Raw genomic sequence first — 22787 nt, 5'->3', positions numbered from 1 at the left:
ATAGACATCAGGATGAAAGCAAATTGACCATCGAAAGATCCGCAGGCAAAAGCAAACGGCATAAGAATAGCAAATCTAGCAACAAATTTTGAGAGATTATAAACTAAGATCGGTCAACAATACGTTTTTGAAACCCAAAAAATAAGCCTAAAACGAGCGCAATCGATTTAGTATATTAGTAGTCTTTATGTTGTTTGCACTTTTTCTAAGCTTTCTAATGAAAATAGGACAGATTTTTTGCCAATCTTAACTACTCGTATGGTTAAGAAAAGACGTAATAAACAGATTGCTCATTTCATATCTTGCTGCTCTTTTATTTGCTTAGTAGCATCCTCCGGCACGGAAGAAGATGTTGACAGGATCTGTACCAGCTTAGACGAGCACGGACGAGTCATATGGACGACGTGTGTACGTATGCGGAGCGGGCGACGCTTTGGAACCCTCCCGGAGCTCTTCAATCCGGGCAGTGGGATAGTAACCACTGGCGTTGCTTTCTTCATCTATCCAAACCAAATCAGAGATCATGAGGTGCTGCTCAACAGGCATCTGCCACTTAAGTCTGCCGTTTAGAGCAAGTACTTAATTCAACATGCCCAAAGTGCATTGGGGTAGGACTGCACGCGAGCGTACCGCTTTCGATTATCCAACTGTTCAACGCCAACGATCGACGGAACTCCCGTTGCTTGGTTACGAGGTTAAAAAAGATTCGGTGTTATTGCGCCTAGCTCAGACAGGCGCTAAAGCGCGCGCGTTCAGTGCTTCTTAATCAAGACAAAAGTTCAAAAGCTCAAAAGCTCATCTGTGAGGCAATGTGTACCGAGAATGGTATACAGTTTTCTCTTGAAACTACGGACCAAGCTTTTGTAGACGTCACCTCCGAGTTGCGCTTGGGGCAGATTAAACATCCATTTAAGACCCCTGTTGAGCAAATTCAGCGGTGCTTTTTAGCGTGTTCGATATATCAATACTTTCCCAGAGTTCTTTTCCCGCTCCGATGAGGTTCGTATCATTCTCTGACGAAACCATAGCTAGATTACCCCGGGGAAGACAAATCAATCTATTGCTATTGCACAAGGACTAGTTTTCACGGTCAAAACTACTTAATCATAGACAGCTAGAGTAGTCCGACAAGTGAAGAGAAACCCTCACTTCTTTTCAGTACTCCGATGAATGGGGATGTAGAATTAATCAAAAAATACCTGCGTTGTTAAATGGAGGAGACTGGTATGCGAGTCTCTCCTTTGGGAGCTCTGCCATGATCGGTTGAATGGTTGCGGCACGGAGCTTTCTGCACAAGTTTGATTTGATGAAACGCAGGGAAGAACATAGTTTAGAATCATATAAGTTTCCTGTATATTTGACCGTAAATAAATGATGCCCTGATAATGATTTTCAGATGAATATTCCGCAAGAACCACTTAACAAATGTTTGACGCGCATGCAGCACGATAAACTGGTTAGTGCCGATGTCAATTTACACTAGCTGTCAGAGTCAACCAGACGAACAGATGAGATCATAAAACCAGTAAACGGTGTAATCTTAGCAATGCTGCTGCTCCTGTTGACGCAATTGTTGTTAAAAACACCCTTTTCTTTCTGTACAAAGGTCTCATTTCGAACAAAACACTGGAGATGAAGCTCGGCTTCGTCACCGCTCAACAGGGTTCGTTATGCTACAGTCTACGGTGCAATTTTTTCGTGAAATAATAAAATAAGGAGCATATATGGTTCGGTGACACAAGATAATTCTTTAAAAAAACTGAACTTATCAAAAGGGAACGAATGAGTGCTTTGTTTTTTAGCGGGCTTGGTTGCTGATGCGGCTAAAAATGAGTTGGAGTCATCACATTGTTGCTTCGTTACAACGCCGAGCTTGATGTTAATGCCGACGTCGTTGTTTAGTATGAAAAGCAATTGCTTAGTTCTCAATAATTCAAAACCTTCGCATTTGATTGAAAGTAATAAAAGAATCAGTGGACAAACAAGGCGTGCTGGCGTCTGCCGGATTAGTACGAGTGGTGACATGGATCCGTTTTTTAACGCTGGTGCATTCCAGGAGTTCACTTACATGATTTCCATTCAAGGTGGGTTGTTTGTTGTATGAGTTCGTTGAACTGCAACCCGATTGTACTATTTGCGAACATGAAGACTTTGTCTACAGTAACGGTCAGTGATCAATAGATTTGCTTCTTCAAGTATGCAGTGAGGGGAACGGCTTGCACTTCCGACTTTGACACGGTCATCACCTTCATAGGTGCAACGCAGACCTTGCCCACGACGAACACCACATCTGCATTAGTTTCTACGGAAGTGTATTTTACCCGAGACCCAAGAAATACTACAGCAATGAATATGTCTTCCAAGCTGATTTCAAGATGTTGAAACAATCCTGAAAATTAACTTCTTGGTTTTGTGATCTTAGCCAATTGCGGCGGTTCAACACACCATGTACGGAATCTATCAATTGTGTCTTTGTGCAACCCATCATCCCAACGTTGTCCATTGACCAGCAAAATGTCTTTCAAGGTTAAATGTGCCCCTACAGTTAACGGTGCGAATAGACCATTGGGTTGTAGACCTCTGACACAAGACTTGAACCAAGCGCAGTGTTATGCTTTTTGTTATGTTACAACTATCACCCAAGCTTAAAACAACATCGTTGTTGTGACCCCACTTATGCCTGAGCAAGTGCATTGATTCCTGTTTATTTGAAACGACGACCTTCGGTTCTTTAGTTTGATAAGACCCAACAATTGGGTCAATCAGATCTGGTACTTACAAACTTAGGCTGATCACGTGGTAGTACTTCAACTTGATCATTCCCTCGACATCGGTGGACGCGGCAAGTGAATTTTGTCTGAACCGTAAGAATGCAGGCATAAGGTAAGGTAGTGAGTCAGGTCCGGTGAGTAATGAGTTATAAGGAAATGCGCCACAGAGTTTAGCTGCCCCACTCAGTGGCCTAAAAACCCCGCCCGGCTTGTTCGGATTAACAACTGGATGATATGGTAGGTTCCAATTTTGTTTTGAGCAACTTTCTACGTTGTGGGCATTTTTGACCCTTACTACGTAATCCTTGTCTAAGTCCTCCTTGATTGTATTCGAATAAATTTCCCTTAAATGCTGGTATTTCTTAAATCGCTTCTTCAAAAAATTAAATTAAACAGTGCTGAGAAGTAATTTTTCGGCAATTCGATGTTATCTTCAGCACGTATTGACTTTTCTTATTAGGAAATGTGGAGTTTTTAAGAATTTCCTGCGCAGGTGCTTCCGCAGCGGATCATGGGTCTATTTGCTAATTGCTTCATAAAATTCCATGTCGTAACAACATTTTACTTGACTAATAAATTCAAAGTCCTGCTCCTTTTTAGCTTTGAATAAAGCCGAGAGTAAACCAGAAGACGAGGGTATAGGGATCTTAAAACGCAACTTATGGGCAAGCGAACAGCGAAGTGCGAGCACTTCTTGTCGGCGACGATTTTATCTAACGAGCAGATGGCGTGTTATAAATCCGGTCTAAGTATCGTCTCGATTTCTTCATTGCAATGTGTAACCCGGTCTTGAACTGCTAGGTGCGGATATAATTCTAGAAGTCCATGAATGTTGATTGCGTTGGCGCCCACATTCAAATACTCCTTCTCGTTAGGACTAACTTTAAACGGTTCGAAAGCTTGTTGGCCTTGTTTTTTCACAATCCGTCAGACCATTTTGGTGTCAACAAGCTCCCCGGCATTTATATTCCTGTCTTTCAGTTTCATTAGTTTACCGTGCAAACCAAATCTATTTGCAAAAATATTTGACGCCCAAAACTTATGGCAAACATTATCGCACAAAACTAAAGCTGTTGTATCTTTACCCGATGAGTTCGCCAACAGCAGTTCGGTCAACTGAAGGAAGCCTTACACATTATTGACAGTTGGCATTGTAGTGGTTTTACTCAATGATTGCCCACTAGAAAGTTTATTTCGACTTGCGCCCGCATTAAAATTACCGTTGTTGTTGATTGAAGAGGATTTTGACGGATAAACCCTCTCAGCTCCATGGACATGTGTTTTATGGGAGCTGTGTTTTATGTTGGGGTTACGGCACTGCCGGAACGTATGTTTTCCCCTAATCCTGAGAAGCACAGTTTTGTTCGGCCAGTACCTTGGTTCCCTGAGTGGAAGACTTTTCGTTAAATACCCAAAACTCCCATATGCGGTGATTAGCCTTACACAAAATGCAGCGGGAGGATGGTGTAGTTGCCGATGTTGAGGCTGGTCGCTGAGTGCTTATTGTTTGAGTGCTAGCAGCAAACGTTTTTTTGATGGAGCTTTAGCCTTTGCTAATGAATTGTTGTTATCCTCAGTTCTTGTCTTTGATGTTTCCTTCTTCACGTCACGCGCTTCTGCTTTTTGTTTTAACCAGTCGTTGAAGTCGAGGAGTGTCGGTTTTAAACAACGCTTTTGGACCGTGAAGAGTGACTAAGATCTTTCATTATAGGTGGATTAAAAAACGAGGCTTCAAAACGATCTTCAAATCAGCGTCGTATTAAAGTCGAAGTATTATGTGGTCACTATTGGGAAATTTTAGTTATGGAAAAAGAGCTCAATTTGTTTAAGTGTGTACTGAAAACTACCTATGGTCGGCCAAATTTACTTTAAAGTGTCTTAAATGCAACCTTACACTTTTTTCCGCAGTATGCAAACTCAGCAAAAGCATATTTTGGTTTTCCAGTTAATAGAGTTTTAAAGTAAATCAGTTTCGCATCATTAGTCAACGACTGCGAGTCAAAGGTTCTTCCAATTTGCCCGATCAATTCATGAAACTGCAGGGAGCACCTTTAAACTATGACCATTACCACTTGGGTGGTGGATCGTTCTTCTTGCTTTTGATTGGGTCTGCCAACTGTTTTATAAAATCCGCCGAGTCAATTGACGGAGCCGAAGGTATGGGATGTGGTGGGTCACCCCAACACGGCCGGTTTCTGAACGGTAGCTCCACGCTTTGAAGCAACGTTTGGATTGACCAAGGTTGGTGCGGTACCAATGGAAGCACTAAAAGGGTACAAGCACTAAAAGGGTACCAGTGGTGCGGTACCAGTGGATACACTTCAGTCACATGTAGTCTGATGTGACGTGACTTTGGGACCTTGCTGCTGCTTAAACTTGAGTAATATGGGGACATAAGGGTTGTATTACGTTGCCAGCGGTGTGTTGCTTAAGTTTACTGATGTAGCAACTGTGGGATGGCATTAGCTGGGACTGATGCCGGAAACGGCCAAAATTTAGGATCCGGTAGGAGAGATGCATGGTTTGGGGTACAGAACTCAGGGTCTTGTATTTCTGCCGTGGGGCCGGTGGATAATGTTAAGTGCGGTACTAAAACGATTGCGAGAGAGAAACAGTTCTGCGTAGGCGGAGAGGGCAGTGACTGATTGCCTTTGTTTGCCACCATTGCAATAGCAACGTTTAATGCCGCTTGTGGTGCAGGACTGAAACGAAATGCGGGTAGAATTAAATTTATTTGCGGATCCATGGGGATAAAGATTTGAGATGGAACTCTGGGCACTTTTATGTCTGCTGGTGGCTAATGCATGGTAGTATGAGACAGCTGTCGGGCTGTGTTCGGATTCTTTAGTTGTTCTGGTATACCAAAGTCTTTGATGGTGATGGAGGTGTATTTTGAGGCTGTTGCTGTTCGTGAATGCTGTTAGTGTCAAGAGGAGCATTATAACTTTTTACCGGGCTCTACGGCCTTCTGACAGTGAGGATGATGATAGACTCAAATTGACCTTGTGTGTTCAGACTCAAGGGATGCAAGTTAAATTGTTGATGGATACATTGCAACAACTTCCATTTTCCCGGCAAATTACGAGTTGACCTAAACTTTAACAAATTTTCTGCTCTTTACCTTGTTCCTTTCAGTAATCAACTCGCTCAGCTTCCCTTTGTCTGACCTAAGAAATCCGCTGATGATTTCGTCATTAACTCAAATTTTTTAGGGTTGCAGTAGCCACCTGCTTGCGATGTTCCTCCAAGAAGCTGCTGAATTTCTAATTCTCGCAATTACATTTGTTTTCCAATTTCAGGGCGCTGTCTGGCAATGCGCAGCTCTAAATTGTGCTGTTGTTCAAGTTCTCTTTTTTTGTTCTGATATTTCTATGTCACGATGCCGCTGGTTTGAGGAAGTCAAATGCAATCAGCATTTGGAATTGTGAGAGTTGTACTGCTCCGCTAGCTCTTTGTCTTGGACCGAATCAATGTACCTTCAAATGGCAGCGATAATGTTGTCATTTTTCTAGTTTACAGTCTCTAGCCATTGTTCCAGGTTGGTTCTTACAGGTGGCAACAGGAGCTTCAGTTTGAACGCAATATCAAAGAGCTCCTAATTGTTATCAATTAGGCCAGAAAAAGCTTTTTTGGACTTAACAATCATACGCTCAATCCTAAGTTTCCTGTCTTGCTTATCAATAGCATTGGTAATGTCACTTATAGATATTTAAAAATTCAGCCTCTATTTCTGCCCTCGCAGTATAAACGTTTGGAAACTTTTCCTGCAATGTTGCCATGATCATATTAAAGGGGAACCAGAAGTTTAATTCAGTACTGTTACAAAAGTACATTCACATGTACACAACACATGACACAAAAAAATATACCAAACCTTAGTGTGACAGTTTGCCCACAAAACCCCCAAAAGGCAAAAGGTTTTGTGTAGTATAGAGTTAACGAGCGAATGAAAATATAGGCATTAAGCGGAACGCTCTACAGAACGGGAGAAAGGGAATAGTCGTGCAAAAGGAGGCACGACACAGCGGTAAGACGAGACGGACAAGATGGGGACGGCGGGTAAGCAGCGCACAACAACACGGGATACGATAGATACTGGACGCCGGAGAAACAGCGCACCAAGAAACGGGAAAACCATAAGGACGGGATGGAGACGACGGACAAAGAATGCACGACGAAAAATACGAGAAGACAAGAAGGTTAACGCATGCAGACTACAACCCAACAAACTAGCCGTAACTCCAGAGCAAATTTCAGTCACACCATAAAAAGAAGGAGAGAAGCGACTGCAACACAAACTAGAACCAGTCAAAAAAGGTTTTAATCTAACAATATTAAATTGGTTTTCGGCAAAGAAGTAGTATCTAAAAACTGTCGAAAAATTCAAGAAACTTACTAGCCGTAACTTCAGATTAAATTTAAGTCACACCCTATCAAGCCAACATCCCTCGACATCAAAAAAGACTATTACCAAAAATTAAACAAGCTTAAACCAAAAGCTAGCAAACTATTATGTTTACAGTCACGCTACAAACCAGTCTTAACTTCAGAACAATATTAAGTCATTACCTAATTTGCAACATAACTAAACAATCATTCCAACAAGTATACCAACAAAAAAATTTACTGCAGCAAAATCAACTTATTATATCATATAACTGATAAACGGAGAAAAATACGAGGAAGGAGCAAAAGTTGGGACAGGAAAAATGTTAATTCGAAAAAAGAACCGAAAAAAAACCTGCGGAAAATGGACGGTAGTGAATAACTAAAAAATGGAGAAAGCGAAACGTTTAGGAAAGCGCTACTGTAGAGAACCAACTACAAACTAATCCGTAACACATGAGTAAACCAAGTCTTGCCGACAGTGAGCGGGTGTACTCCAACTACAAAACAAAATTGGGAAATTTTCAAGTGACCGAGTAAGTTCCGCCATCTCGAACGCACGACGAGTACGAAGTTTGTTCCGATGACGGAGGCCGTTATTTTGCGCTAACAATATAAAGAGGGTTTTGAGCTCAAGCGCAGGCTTCTGCTGTAAAGCTCTTTAACCTTTAAGTAAATTGGGGTCTTCCTGCTTATGTTGAGACACAGTGTTCTCTAATTAATGAATAGTAACTAGAGTAGAAGGCTTGAGCTCATCTTAATTATCAGGAGCTCTCTTTCTAGGACAATAGCTTCTATGGGCTCCAGATACTTTTCAAGCACTGCTATAAGCTGCGAAGTTGTTAATGGCTTAATAATATTGCTGCAAAGACGTGAAAGTGAAGTTTTGACTACAGCATGCCACATAACTAAGAGCTTTTATCAAGAAAGAAGTGACTCAAATAGAAATGAGCGGTTTTTTTTCTTTTTTCGCAACCTTATTTTTTATAACCCACACCTGGTAGTGCTTAATTTTCTTTTTTTATAATGGTCATGTAACGCTTGAGACGATTATGGCGTGCTAATACGAATTGGCACCTAATATGAAAACCATATAATATCTTTTATAGCTGTGCTGAAACTTCGAACCTTAATGAAATTTTGTAAATTTTTTTAAAAAGTTTAACAAAGATGAGAGCAATTTTCAATTAAAACAGATTTATTTTGTTCTTTTTCTTGCAAATTTGAAAACTTGTCCATCGGTTGTTTTTCAGCCAACACATTAGTTAAATCCGCGAAAATTAAAGTGTGTTCTGTAGACTGTTCCGAAATATTTTGAAAATCTTCATCCTAATGTTTTGACAATTTTTCGTAACAATTTTGTTTTCAAAATTTAGTTTTTTCCACGAAAAATGGCACTAAATAAGTTTCTTTTTTCAAATATATTTAAATTAGCAAGAATAACACACTTCAAAACTGCTGAAACCATATTCGCCAACTCCGAAGAGAGCTAGTTTTACTTGGGTTACCTCTGAGAGTATCCTTGAAATAAAATTGTGCCGTTGAACTCCATAATTATCTATAATGCATCATCTAACTTTGTTTTACTGAAATTTTTGACAAGTATTTTTATCCATAATGTTTGGACTATCTAAAAAATTTCTATCGGATGAACAGCAATAGCATGGTCAGCTTTAGTCTAATCGTTGTTTTTACAGCCCAAAATTGTTTTCGATTGTATTCAGTCACTGTGTCTTTTGAAACATATTTTTTAAATTTTTTTGCTTTTATATTATAAGTTCAGAACGGAACAACTCGAATCAAGGTTTCCTAAAGAGTTTCAAAGACGCCTCTTCATTTTTTAAAAAAAATTATGGTCGTTACAAATTTACAATAAATTGCTTTGAAAATAAGCAATGAAATGTCGAGGTCTAAGAGTTTATTCTCTATTTTGGTCAAACTGGTTTTTAGATGTAGCATTCTTAAAGGTCGCATGCTCTTTCTGATGCACTAAAATTTATTATTAGTTTTCACAAAAAATTTTTGATGTTGAACATTATTATAATCATTGTGGTTCTTTTTTGCTTTTTGTCACAGTTGACACGTCACAGATCATTTTATTGGCCTTCAAAAAGTATATCCAGTTTTCAGATAGTGGATTACGCTTATCAACGTCTTCACGACTAAAGTAAAAAAAATTTGTTATTTTTGTCTTTGTTTACTGTTTTTTTTGTATTCATGTGACAAATTCAGGATATTCGAAGGTCTAACTGGGTACCCGTGGATAAAGAGAGGAATTACTTTACTGATTTCAGTTGAATGCTAATGTTTTCCACATCTTTAAAATCGAATGTTTTTTTGATGTATTGGCGTAATTTTTAACATTGCAATTTGCCGTTCTTTTCCGTCCATTTGTCGCCTAGTTTTATTATTTATAGGTCTCATACGACATCATTGCTGTTGGGGAAAGACTGATTTGAAAATTTCTTATGATTATAGAGCACAATTTTTGTTTTATTCGATTCGACAGAGGTTTCCTGTAAAAAATAAACTTTTGGATTTTCGTCTGTAGTTTCCCTGTGAACTCGTAATTGATTAAAGCTTGTGTTGACGGAAATGATTATGACTTAAAAAGTTATTTTGTTCTTTGTCTTGCATATTTGAAAATTTGTCCATTGGTTGTTTTTCAGCCAACACAATAGTTAAATCCGCGAAAATTAAAGTGTGTTCTGTAGACTGTTCCAAAAGTTTTTGAAAATCTTCATCCTAATGTTTTTTACAATTTTTCTTAACATTTTTTTTCAAAATTTAGTTTTTTCCATGAAAAATGGCACTAAATAAGTTTCTTTTTTCAACTTTATTTAAATTAGCAAGAATAACATACTTCAAAACTGCTGAAACCATATTCAACAACTCCGAAGAGAGCTAGTTTTACTTGGGTTTCCTCTGAGAGTATCCTTGAAATAAAACTGTGCTGTTGAACTCCATAATTATCTATAATGCATCATCTAACTTTGTTCTACTGAATTTTTTGACAAGTATCTTTATTCATAATATTTGGATTATCAAAAAAATTTCTATCGGATGAACAGCAATAGCATGGTCAGCTTTGGTCTAATCGTTGTTTTCACAGCCCAAGATTGTTTTCGATTGTATTCAGTCATTGTGTCTTTTGAAACATGTTTTTTTTGCTTTTATATAATAATTTCAGATCGGAACAACTTGAATCAAGGTTTCCTAAAGAGTTTCAAAGACACCTCTTCATTTTTAAAAAAAAAGTTTATGGCCGTTAGAAATTTTTAATAAATTGCTTTCAAAAAAGCAATGAAATGTTGAGGTCTGAGAGTTTATTCTTTATTTTGGTCAGACTGGTTTTTAGATTTAGCATTCTTAAAGGTCGCATGCTCTTTCTGATGCACTAAAATTTAGTATTAATTTTCACAAAAAAGTTTGATGTTGAACATTATTATAATCATTGAGTTTTTTTTTTTGTTTTTTGTCACAGTTGACACGTCACAGATCATTTTATTGGCCTTTAAAATATATATCCAATTTTCAGATAGTGGCTTACGCTTATCAACGTCTTCCAGACTAAACTATAAAATTTTTTGTTATTTTTGTTTACTCTTTTTTTTTGTATTCATGTGAAAAATTCAGGATATTTGAAGTTCTAACTGGGTACCCATGGATAAAAAGAAGAATTACTTTACTGAATTCTGTTGAATGCTAATGTTTTCCACATCTTTAAAGTCAAATGTTTATTTAATGTATTGGCGTATTTTTTAACATTGCAATTTGCTGTTCTTTTCCGTTCATTTGTCGCCTAGTTTTAATATTTGCAGGTCTCATAGCACATTATTGCTGTTGGAGAAAGACGCATTTGAAAATTTCTTATGATTATAGAGCACTGATTATTGTTTTATTCGATTCGACAGAGGCTTCCTGCAAAAAATTAACTTTTGGATTTTTGTCTGTAGTTTTTCTGTGAACTCGTAATTGATTAAAGCTTGTGTTGTCGGAAATGATTATGACTTAAAAAAGGCTCAGACGACGTTTTCCAACAAAAATTAAGTGAAACTTTGTTTTTCGTTTGTATTTATCATTTGTTTTTGTAGACAAACGACATATTCTGGATAATGACAGGACTCAACGTCTTTATATGGAGGTATGAACTAACATACACCTATATACAGATTTAAGTTGGTATCTAATGGATATCTAATCTCTTGCCAATTTGCTTTAAGGAGTGATCCCCTTTTTTTGTGAAGTAGACGTTAATTTGTTTATTTTAAGTTTAATTTGACGCTATTTTAACTTAAAAATTCTTTTTCAAAAAATTTTAATTACTTTCTAAGAGATTTGGTTTAAAAGCAATTTTTTATTCGTAAAACAAATATTTAAGAACACTATTTGAGCTTTTGATAGATTTCCATCTTTTCCTCATTTGGTAGCCAATTAAGCCAAAAATGTGGTTCAGCGGGGTCAGTAATTTATGTGCAAACGCAAATTACCGACCCCTTGTTATTGTTATTGTCGTGCAAAAGGAGGCACGACACAGCGGTAAGACGAGACGGACAAGATGGGGACGGCGGGTAAGCAGCGCACAACAACACGGGATACGATAGATACTGGACGCCGGAGAAACAGCGCACCAAGAAACGGGAAAACCATAAGGACGGGATGGAGACGACGGACAAAGAATGCACGACGAAAAATACGAGAAGACAAGAAGGTTAACGCATGCAGACTACAACCCAACAAACTAGCCGTAACTCCAGAGCAAATTTCAGTCACACCATAAAAAGAAGGAGAGAAGCGACTGCAACACAAACTGGAACCAGTCAAAAAAGGTTTTAATCTAACAATATTAAATTGGTTTTCGGCAAAGAAGTAGTATCTAAAAACTGTCGAAAAATTCAAGAAACTTACTAGCCGTAACTTCAGATTAAATTTAAGTCACACCCTATCAAGCCAACATCCCTCGACATCAAAAAAGACTATTACCAAAAATTAAACAAGCTTAAACCAAAAGCTAGCAAACTATTATGTTTACAGTCACGCTACAAACCAGTCTTAACTTCAGAACAATATTAAGTCATTACCTAATTTGCAACATAACTAAACAATCATTCCAACAAGTATACCAACAAAAAAATTTACTGCAGCAAAATCAACTTATTATATCATATAACTGATAAACGGAGAAAAATACGAGGAAGGAGCAAAAGTTGGGACAGGAAAAATGTTAATTCGAAAAAAGAACCGAAAAAAAACCTGCGGAAAATGGACGGTAGTGAATAACTAAAAAATGGAGAAAGCGAAACGTTTAGGAAAGCGCTACTGTAGAGAACCAACTACAAACTAATCCGTAACACATGAGTAAACCAAGTCTTGCCGACAGTGAGCGGGTGTACTCCAACTACAAAACAAAATTGGGAAATTTTCAAGTGACCGAGTAAGTTCCGCCATCTCGAACGCACGACGAGTACGAAGTTTGTTCCGATGACGGAGGCCGTTATTTTGCGCTAACAATATAAAGAGGGTTTTGAGCTCAAGCGCAGGCTTCTGCTGTAAAGCTCTTTAACCTTTAAGTAAATTGGGGTCTTCCTGCTTATGTTGAGACACAGTGTTCTCTAATTAATGAATAGTAACTAGAGTAGAAGGCTTGAGCTCATCTTAATTATCAGGAGCTCTCTTTCTAGGACAATAGCTTCTATGGGCTCCAGATACTTTTCAAGCACTGCTATAAGCTGCGAAGTTGTTAATGGCTTAATAATATTGCTGCAAAGACGTGAAAGTGAAGTTTTGACTACAGCATGCCACATAACTAAGAGCTTTTATCAAGAAAGAAGTGACTCAAATAGAAATGAGCGGTTTTTTTTCTTTTTTCGCAACCTTATTTTTTATAACCCACACCTGGTAGTGCTTAATTTTCTTTTTTTATAATGGTCATGTAACGCTTGAGACGATTATGGCGTGCTAATACGAATTGGCACCTAATATGAAAACCATATAATATCTTTTATAGCTGTGCTGAAACTTCGAACCTTAATGAAATTTTGTAAATTTTTTTAAAAAGTTTAACAAAGATGAGAGCAATTTTCAATTAAAACAGATTTATTTTGTTCTTTTTCTTGCAAATTTGAAAACTTGTCCATCGGTTGTTTTTCAGCCAACACATTAGTTAAATCCGCGAAAATTAAAGTGTGTTCTGTAGACTGTTCCGAAATATTTTGAAAATCTTCATCCTAATGTTTTGACAATTTTTCGTAACAATTTTGTTTTCAAAATTTAGTTTTTTCCACGAAAAATGGCACTAAATAAGTTTCTTTTTTCAAATATATTTAAATTAGCAAGAATAACACACTTCAAAACTGCTGAAACCATATTCGCCAACTCCGAAGAGAGCTAGTTTTACTTGGGTTACCTCTGAGAGTATCCTTGAAATAAAATTGTGCCGTTGAACTCCATAATTATCTATAATGCATCATCTAACTTTGTTTTACTGAAATTTTTGACAAGTATCTTTATCCATAATGTTTGGACTATCTAAAAAATTTCTATCGGATGAACAGCAATAGCATGGTCAGCTTTAGTCTAATCGTTGTTTTTACAGCCCAAAATTGTTTTCGATTGTATTCAGTCACTGTGTCTTTTGAAACATATTTTTTAAATTTTTTTGCTTTTATATTATAAGTTCAGAACGGAACAACTCGAATCAAGGTTTCCTAAAGAGTTTCAAAGACGCCTCTTCATTTTTTAAAAAAAATTATGGTCGTTACAAATTTACAATAAATTGCTTTGAAAATAAGCAATGAAATGTCGAGGTCTAAGAGTTTATTCTCTATTTTGGTCAAACTGGTTTTTAGATGTAGCATTCTTAAAGGTCGCATGCTCTTTCTGATGCACTAAAATTTATTATTAGTTTTCACAAAAAATTTTTGATGTTGAACATTATTATAATCATTGTGGTTCTTTTTTGTTTTTTGTCACAGTTGACACGTCACAGATCATTTTATTGGCCTTCAAAAAGTATATCCAGTTTTCAGATAGTGGATTACGCTTATCAACGTCTTCACGACTAAAGTAAAAAAAAATTTGTTATTTTTGTCTTTGTTTACTCTTTTTTTTGTATTCATGTGACAAATTCAGGATATTTGAAGGTCTAACTGGGTACCCGTGGATAAAGAGAGGAATTACTTTACTGATTTCAGTTGAATGCTAATGTTTTCCACATCTTTAAAATCGAATGTTTTTTTGATGTATTGGCGTAATTTTTAACATTGCAATTTGCCGTTCTTTTCCGTCCATTTGTCGCCTAGTTTTATTATTTATAGGTCTCATACGACATCATTGCTGTTGGGGAAAGACTGATTTGAAAATTTCTTATGATTATAGAGCACAATTTTTGTTTTATTCGATTCGACAGAGGTTTCCTGTAAAAAATAAACTTTTGGATTTTCGTCTGTAGTTTCCCTGTGAACTCGTAATTGATTAAAGCTTGTGTTGACGGAAATGATTATGACTTAAAAAGTTATTTTGTTCTTTGTCTTGCATATTTGAAAATTTGTCCATTGGTTGTTTTTCAGCCAACACAATAGTTAAATCCGCGAAAATTAAAGTGTGTTCTGTAGACTGTTCCAAAAGTTTTTGAAAATCTTCATCCTAATGTTTTTTACAATTTTTCTTAACATTTTTTTTCAAAATTTAGTTTTTTCCATGAAAAATGGCACTAAATAAGTTTCTTTTTTCAACTTTATTTAAATTAGCAAGAATAACATACTTCAAAACTGCTGAAACCATATTCAACAACTCCGAAGAGAGCTAGTTTTACTTGGGTTTCCTCTGAGAGTATCCTTGAAATAAAACTGTGCTGTTGAACTCCATAATTATATATAATGCATCATCTAACTTTGTTCTACTGAATTTTTTGACAAGTATCTTTATTCATAATATTTGGATTATCAAAAAAATTTCTATCGGATGAACAGCAATAGCATGGTCAGCTTTGGTCTAATCGTTGTTTTCACAGCCCAAGATTGTTTTCGATTGTATTCAGTCATTGTGTCTTTTGAAACATGTTTTTTTTGCTTTTATATAATAATTTCAGATCGGAACAACTTGAATCAAGGTTTCCTAAAGAGTTTCAAAGACACCTCTTCATTTTTAAAAAAAAAGTTTATGGCCGTTAGAAATTTTTAATAAATTGCTTTCAAAAAAGCAATGAAATGTTGAGGTCTGAGAGTTTATTCTTTATTTTGGTCAGACTGGTTTTTAGATTTAGCATTCTTAAAGGTCGCATGCTCTTTCTGATGCACTAAAATTTAGTATTAATTTTCACAAAAAAGTTTGATGTTGAACATTATTATAATCATTGAGTTTTTTTTTTGTTTTTTGTCACAGTTGACACGTCACAGATCATTTTATTGGCCTTTAAAATATATATCCAATTTTCAGATAGTGGCTTACGCTTATCAACGTCTTCCAGACTAAACTATAAAATTTTTTGTTATTTTTGTTTACTCTTTTTTTTTGTATTCATGTGAAAAATTCAGGATATTTGAAGTTCTAACTGGGTACCCATGGATAAAAAGAAGAATTACTTTACTGAATTCTGTTGAATGCTAATGTTTTCCACATCTTTAAATCAAATGTTTATTTAATGTATTGGCGTATTTTTTAACATTGCAATTTGCTGTTCTTTTCCGTTCATTTGTCGCCTAGTTTTAATATTTGCAGGTCTCATAGCACATTATTGCTGTTGGAGAAAGACGCATTTGAAAATTTCTTATGATTATAGAGCACTGATTATTGTTTTATTCGATTCGACAGAGGCTTCCTGCAAAAAATTAACTTTTGGATTTTTGTCTGTAGTTTTTCTGTGAACTCGTAATTGATTAAAGCTTGTGTTGTCGGAAATGATTATGACTTAAAAAAGGCTCAGACGACGTTTTCCAACAAAAATTAAGTGAAACTTTGTTTTTCGTTTGTATTTATCATTTGTTTTTGTAGACAAACGACATATTCTGGATAATGACAGGACTCAACGTCTTTATATGGAGGTATGAACTAACATACACCTATATACAGATTTAAGTTGGTATCTAATGGATATCTAATCTCTTGCCAATTTGCTTTAAGGAGTGATCCCCTTTTTTTGTGAAGTAGACGTTAATTTGTTTATTTTAAGTTTAATTTGACGCTATTTTAACTTAAAAATTCTTTTTCAAAAAATTTTAATTACTTTCTAAGAGATTTGGTTTAAAAGCAATTTTTTATTCGTAAAACAAATATTTAAGAACACTATTTGAGCTTTTGATAGATTTCCATCTTTTCCTCATTTGGTAGCCAATTAAGCCAAAAATGTGGTTCAGCGGGGTCAGTAATTTATGTGCAAACGCAAATTACCGACCCCTTGTTATTGTTATGTTCCTAAATGAAATTAGGACTCTTGGAAGTGATAAAATTTCTTACGAGTAAACAAAATAAATTAGTATTTGATATGGCAGACAGTCTACCGTTTGGAAACCGAGCAATTGCATTTATTGTTGTACAAATATGATAAACAGTGCTGATAAAACAAGCAGTTTGAAAAATTACAAAAAAATTGTGAAACCAGTGAAATTCTCGCCAACCAATCAGTGTTAAATTTTGACGTACGTACATTAAAGAGCCTGTTGCACGCGTTATAGAAAATGCATCCTTACGAAAAGTCGCGACGCTTCTCAAAACTGTTGGTAACTTAAGGAAACAACATAAAATTTAAACAGACATACACACGTTTAAAAACAAAATATTAACTATCACCTGTCATTGTGATGCGATAATCTATGCTGATAACTTTCGATTGATTGTGTTTTTAACGTGCGTGAACATCACTGTTTGAAAGTCGAAGAAAACATTTTAGGGAATAACATAATTATAAGTGAACAATTAAATCCACGGCATGATGAAAAGTCAAGAAATCGTAATATTTTTTAGTAGTTCATCGCCCACATAACTGTTTTATGAGCGCAAAAATACATTTTCCATTACGTTAAGTTTCCAGTGTCGTTGGGAAATGACCAAAAATGTGCCCAATTTTGTTTAGTTTTTGTCTTTTTTGCCCTGGGCTACGCTGTTGTGATTGGACTTCAAGTGGTGGTGTTGAGAAGCTATTCGTCTCAAGTCACTACTGTCGTTGATCGGTAAATATAACTCACATGTTTCTTCGGATCTATTCTGTTTCCCCCCCCCCCCCCCAGCTTAGTGAGCATCAATCTTTTATGACCCCCAGGCGCACGTGCTATTTTCTTACCTAGTAACGTGCTATATAACAACATATAATTTGTAACTGGGGGGTCACAAAAAAACACAGGGGGGGGGGACAGAATGGATCCGTTTCTTCCTTCTCACTATCCCTTGATCAAAATTTTTGTTTTCAATACATTGATTGAACAAAGTAATTAGTGTTTTTTTGCGCTAGTAACCGCTTTTTTTGAGAAATTTGCTTCATTTGCGATTTCAATTCTTATGAAACATGATAAATATGCAAAAAAATATCAACTATAAATGATCACATTCAAACAGGGGTGGGGGTCCAAAAAAAAGAAGCAGTACCTCCGTTTCCATTTTGTAAACAACAAAGTACGTGATCAAATTACAAAATGATCCCTGGTAAACATGAATTAAATTGGTTATGAGGAGTCGGTTCCTATAAAACATGCAACACCCCGTATTGTGATATTTATCTTTTTGGAGAAACTGTAATAGCAAATAGAGTTGATGATTTTAGGGCTGCCGGTGAAATTGAAAACGTCTTCACAGAAAATGTTCTGCTGTCTTCTGGTAATTATTGCTAAGTATTTCATAATAAGATCATAAGCAATGTCGAAATACAAAAAGAGAGCTAAATATTGAATGCAAGATATTGATAATGAGTTTATTGCTCATCTGATAATGTATTTTTATTGATAACTTTTCGAACAGCCCCCACCCTCATTGAAGACTAATGATTAATTATGCAGTCTAATATGAGGTTTCTGAAATCATTTTTGAAGTCTTATACAAAAAAGAAAAATGATCAAATCTGCGATTGACTATATTGCAAACAAACATGCTGTGGGGTGGGAGGGGGGGGGGGGGTGTGGGGGTGAGTAAAAGAAAAAAAGCGTGCTTTGCAGAGAGGTTACAATTATATATGTATTAATCATAATTGAATTGTTAATTATTGATGAATGTTCACTGTTTCTTTATTTTTAGGCTACAAATCGATGATCAGAGGGAAATTTGATCGAGGCAAGTAGTAATGAGTTCTCGGGTCGAGAATTTCTTCAAAAATTATGTAAGAAATGCGCTGAAATCCGCTCAAAAAATTATTTTTCAGCGGAAAAATCTTATATAATAATCCGTTTAATCTGCTGAGTTTTTAGCATCTTTCTTTCATAATTTCAGCGATTTTCAGCACATTAAGAAATGTGCTGAAATGTGCTGAAACATTTTATTTCAGCGGATTCAGCACATATTTTTCAATTTTCAGCACAAATCTTTTGTAATTTCCGCACATTCAACGGATTCCTTACAAAAATATCCGCTTGCAGCTGCTGACCCATCGACCCTGGTTTGCCGATGCACAAATTTCAACACCACAAATCCTTTTTATTATCCAACGTTTTTTCGAAATGGGGAATAAATATGTGTGATTAGCTTTCCTCCATTTGATAATGCAACCCAGAGATACAACTTATGAGGCTACTTTTGACTTTTGTTTGAATCTTGCAGGCTAGAAAAGGCAAAAAAAAGACATTGAAGAATCGGGAGGAAAACTTAAAAAGGTAAAATATCTCTCTATTGAGGGATTAAAAAATTGAAAGATTGAAAATAATATTACATTGTACAACGTTGGCAATGTACAACAAAGTGCATTGAAAAAAATTCCAAAATGAAAGAACGCAAGATATACCAAAAAGCTAATAAAAAGCAAAATACAAATGTTCTTCTTATTTTTCAGGTTTTTTCTTTAATTTTTAGTACTTAATAAAGAAATTTTTTAATTTTAAAACAGTGCTGATATAATGATACAGAAAAAAATCACTAAATATGGGAAAACAAAACAATAAAAAAGACACTGATTTTAGAAAGATAAACTAGTTTTTCATTCTTCAGTTTTTTTAAATTGATCTGATAGTTAAGAACTTAGCTTACAAAAAAACTTTAGGTTATTTTATTTTGAAATGTTTCAATAAAAATTGTATACAAACGCAATGGAACTAATATAAAAATGCATAACAAAACAAAAAAACAAAAGCAGAACTTCTTGAGGAAGATAAATTGTTTTGTAGTCCATGATTTGTTGGACGTTCCGAGTGCTTGAATAAAAAAAATTAAAACCTCTTAAATATAATCTACAGTCAATTAGTAGTTCAAGGTGGAAAAGATGCATCACAGGAAAATGAATTTATTTCCCTTTAAAAAAGAGAAGGAAAACTCTATCTACGGAAGAAAGTATATATATATATATATATATATATATATATATATATATATATATGATATATATATATATATATATATATAAAATATAAATGAGTTTAAACAGGAGAACAATATGACTAAATGGAAAATCGCTTTATAATTTAAACCAAGCAGTTGGCCCAATTTATCTGTTTGTTAATTCTATCAAAAGTTTAATTCGGTAAATTTTGGAGAAAACGCTACTGAAATCTAAAGAGGACAATACAAGTGATTTGAATATATATTTTCGTGTTTTTAATGGTATATGGTTACGAACCAAGTATAAAGGCTGCCATTTTAATGATAACTTGATTCAGTTGTCTTTGGTGGCTTCATTTTTGAATATAAATTCTCATTTTAACTGTCGTGAACGGTGCTAGGAAAATTGGCCGACAGGGCGTTTAGCCGACAAGCGTTCTGATAGGTCAAATATTGAATTGAGTATGGATTAAAAATTACAACATATTTCAGCAATTGAGTTCCAGTAGTTTTCAACGCCAATACTTGCGTTCAAGTATGAGTCCTTAAGTCTGAGAATTTTCTCATTTAATTGAATTTGTTGACGTCTTTGAGAGGGTGGAGGCTCCCCCCTACCGTGTCTGCGAATTTCTAGTCGCGAATAACTTTCTTCTCTTAATAGTTTTTTGATAACTGTCCAAAAATTTGGTTTGCAAGTTTGAAGCTCCTAGCCCCAGCCCAAATTCCAATTTTCGCATTTGTTTGTCGTTCTCAAAGTAATGGGTCGGTCAAAAACATTCCACATTTCCATTCGTATGTTTCCGTAAATCCATGTGTCGTACAAATACTGAAAAGTTTGACTTAAATTTGGGTAGTCAAAAAAATTGTAGTCAATTGGAGCTCGGCATCGAATCCTTCAAGGCCTGTACGAATATCGGATATCGGTAGAAACGGGAGTGCGAACAATTTTTTGGCTATTTTTTTGAAATTTTTGTCATTGTTATAAGGATTCTGAAGTCCAAGTTCTTGAATTTTGCGATAAATACACTGGGCAAAATGAAACCAGCATCCAATATGCGTGGAGCCAGGTAAAATTTTTTGACAGATGCAATAACACCCGTTTCGTAGTCTGTCAAAAAAAACTCTGGTATGAATTTGACACCAAATTGTTCGAAAATTTTTTTCATCCAGATAACCCATAATCCGATTTCAGGATCTTTTGGTCTTGTTTCCGAGGAACGCCCAGGCAACCGGAATTTTCCTATTTTCAGCGGTACCAAAAAATGTATAAATTTGCATAAATGGTTTTGGAGCGGTTTTGAATGTTCCATCCGCAAGTACACATTCTGATCTTGATAAAAATTCGAGTCCTTGATCGGTAACAAAAAGTAAAATACCCGATTCCTGAAGTAACAAAAAACTTTGGTTGCCTTCTGTTTTTGTCCATTCTTCTGGTAAAAAAAATTTCATCAAAATTTTTTGGAATTTCTGGTAGAATTTTCTTTCTTGTCACACCCATACTCCTTCGATTTTGGTCGTATCTCGGTGGTATAAACTCTTCTGTGTTGGCAATTTGTACTTGACTGACATATGTTTTTTTCAGAGGACGGGTAGGGTTGTTTTCAGTACTATTCAGAACTCTTTTTCGAAAATTTTCTGATTCAATTTGTTCAGTCGGCGGGGGGTGATTGTGGGGTGTCGGATTATTTAAAATTTGGGTCTCGGTCCCATTCATTGATAATGTTAATTTGCAGTACTTATTGCAACACTTGAAGTAAATAAAATTATCCCTTGGTTTATTTTTTTGAATAAAAAGTTGTCAACTTTCAGGTTTTTCCCCCGAGTTTTTGCGTCTATAAACTAAAACTCCATTCAGATTACGCAATAATTGAGTCAAGAATTAACCAATTTAATTGAACGCATTTATATTTTATTGCTTATAAGTTCATTCACATTGTTTGCTATTTCTAAATAGCATCTTAATTTGCGGTATTTTTCGACCAATCAGATCGCAGTATTATTTGTCGGCTAAATTTCTCATTTTTTGTTTGTCGGCTAAACGCCCTGTCGGCCAATTCGGCGGCCGCCGTCGTGAACTCCCCCTCTTGGCAATAAATCTGCAATGTCTTTCAAAGTACCTGGGTTCAATGAAATTGGATAAAAACTCGCAAGATTAAGTATATAATTGCAGATTTGTTAGGAATTTATTTTTCTTAGTTTAATTTCTTTTCTATATCTGTTTAGATGAGAAAGCGCTTTGTGACGAAAAGGGTGGCTTCATTACGTCCCGATTCAAAAAATGCTACTTTATGGTCGAGTCTTCGCGCGAAATTCCTGTTCAAGAAGCACCCGAACTGTGCTCGGCTTCCGTCGTTGGATCGGTGATTGCGTACCCTCAAAACCTTGAAGAAATGTACACCATCGGCGATTACTACAGTCATAAAACCAAAAGTTCGGTTACAAAAATTCCAATCGACTTGACGGTGTCATCGGGACGCATAGTTTCGAGAACCGACGATTTCGAAGTGGAACCTGACTCGCCTATGTATCGATCTCAGCTTCAGTGTTCCCAGTGTTGTATTGGAGTCTTCTTCAGCAAACAGATGTTCCTCGAAGCATGTGAAATCCGAGAATTTAAATACTTCACCTGCTCTTTCGATGTTGCGTAATCCATCTCCGAAATTGCGCAATCAATTGTTCAATATTGCGTAATCCATCGCCCAACGTTAAAAACTGATTATTAAAATTGCTTTCAAGACAAAATACGATTACGAGTCGTTTGACCCTCAATTTATGTTGCAAATTTGCATTCAACCGCAAGTGAATCTCACAACCAATTTTAATTCATGTATTCTCAATTAACCCTTGTGTACGACCTTTTTTGTTCCGACCCCCACTTTAGTGGGGAGGGAGGAACTAAATACTCAAATGGGTTATTTTTTTTTGTTCAGACAATTTTGGCCGATCGATATAATCATCGTAGAGAGTTGTGAGTGGTATCACTAGGAAGCCAGTCCAGCGTAGAATATGGAATTAATAAAATTTTTGAATTTTCGTTTTTTATAGGGAGTTATCGAGGTTTTAAGTTGTGTGAAAAATTGCTGTTTTTATTCACATTTTCAGTATTTTTGACCAAATTTTTGTCAATTTTGCTAAAATATGTTAAAACTGTTAACTGTACTGTTAATGATTTCGTCTCTA

General features: G+C 35.8%; 1 protein-coding gene across 1 annotated transcript; it reads left to right on the top strand.

The window, feature by feature from the left end:
• The first annotated feature begins 4801 nt into the window (after window positions 1–4801).
• LOC142342946 (uncharacterized) lies at window positions 4802–22461 on the top strand. The gene is made up of 5 exons (XM_075394625.1): window positions 4802–4973; window positions 17227–17323; window positions 17911–17963; window positions 18378–18413; window positions 21831–22461. Exons 1-5 carry the CDS (start codon window positions 4802–4804, stop codon window positions 22253–22255), a joined length of 783 nt encoding a protein of 260 aa, XP_075250740.1. The 3' UTR covers window positions 22256–22461.
• The last annotated feature ends 326 nt before the right edge of the window (window positions 22462–22787 follow it).

Source organism: Convolutriloba macropyga, chromosome 7 (genome assembly GCF_964194025.1).
Source record: "Convolutriloba macropyga chromosome 7, txConMacr16.3, whole genome shotgun sequence".
Lineage (NCBI taxonomy): Eukaryota > Metazoa > Xenacoelomorpha > Acoela > Convolutidae > Convolutriloba > Convolutriloba macropyga.
Note: the sequence above shows the minus strand (reverse complement) of the source record. Positions and strands in the feature narration are given on the sequence as shown.

Excerpts from the sequence above, each read along its gene's own strand:
- LOC142342946 (XM_075394625.1), top strand. The coding sequence starts at position 4,802 with ATGAAACTGCAGGGAGCACCTTTAAACTATGACCATTACCACTTGGGT. Across the intron at positions 4,974-17,226 it reads ACACGGCCGGTTTCTGAACG|TTTTTGTCTTTTTTGCCCTG; the intron begins GTAGCTCCACGC and ends AATTTTGTTTAG. Across the intron at positions 17,324-17,910 it reads GTCACTACTGTCGTTGATCG|GGCTGCCGGTGAAATTGAAA; the intron begins GTAAATATAACT and ends TGATGATTTTAG.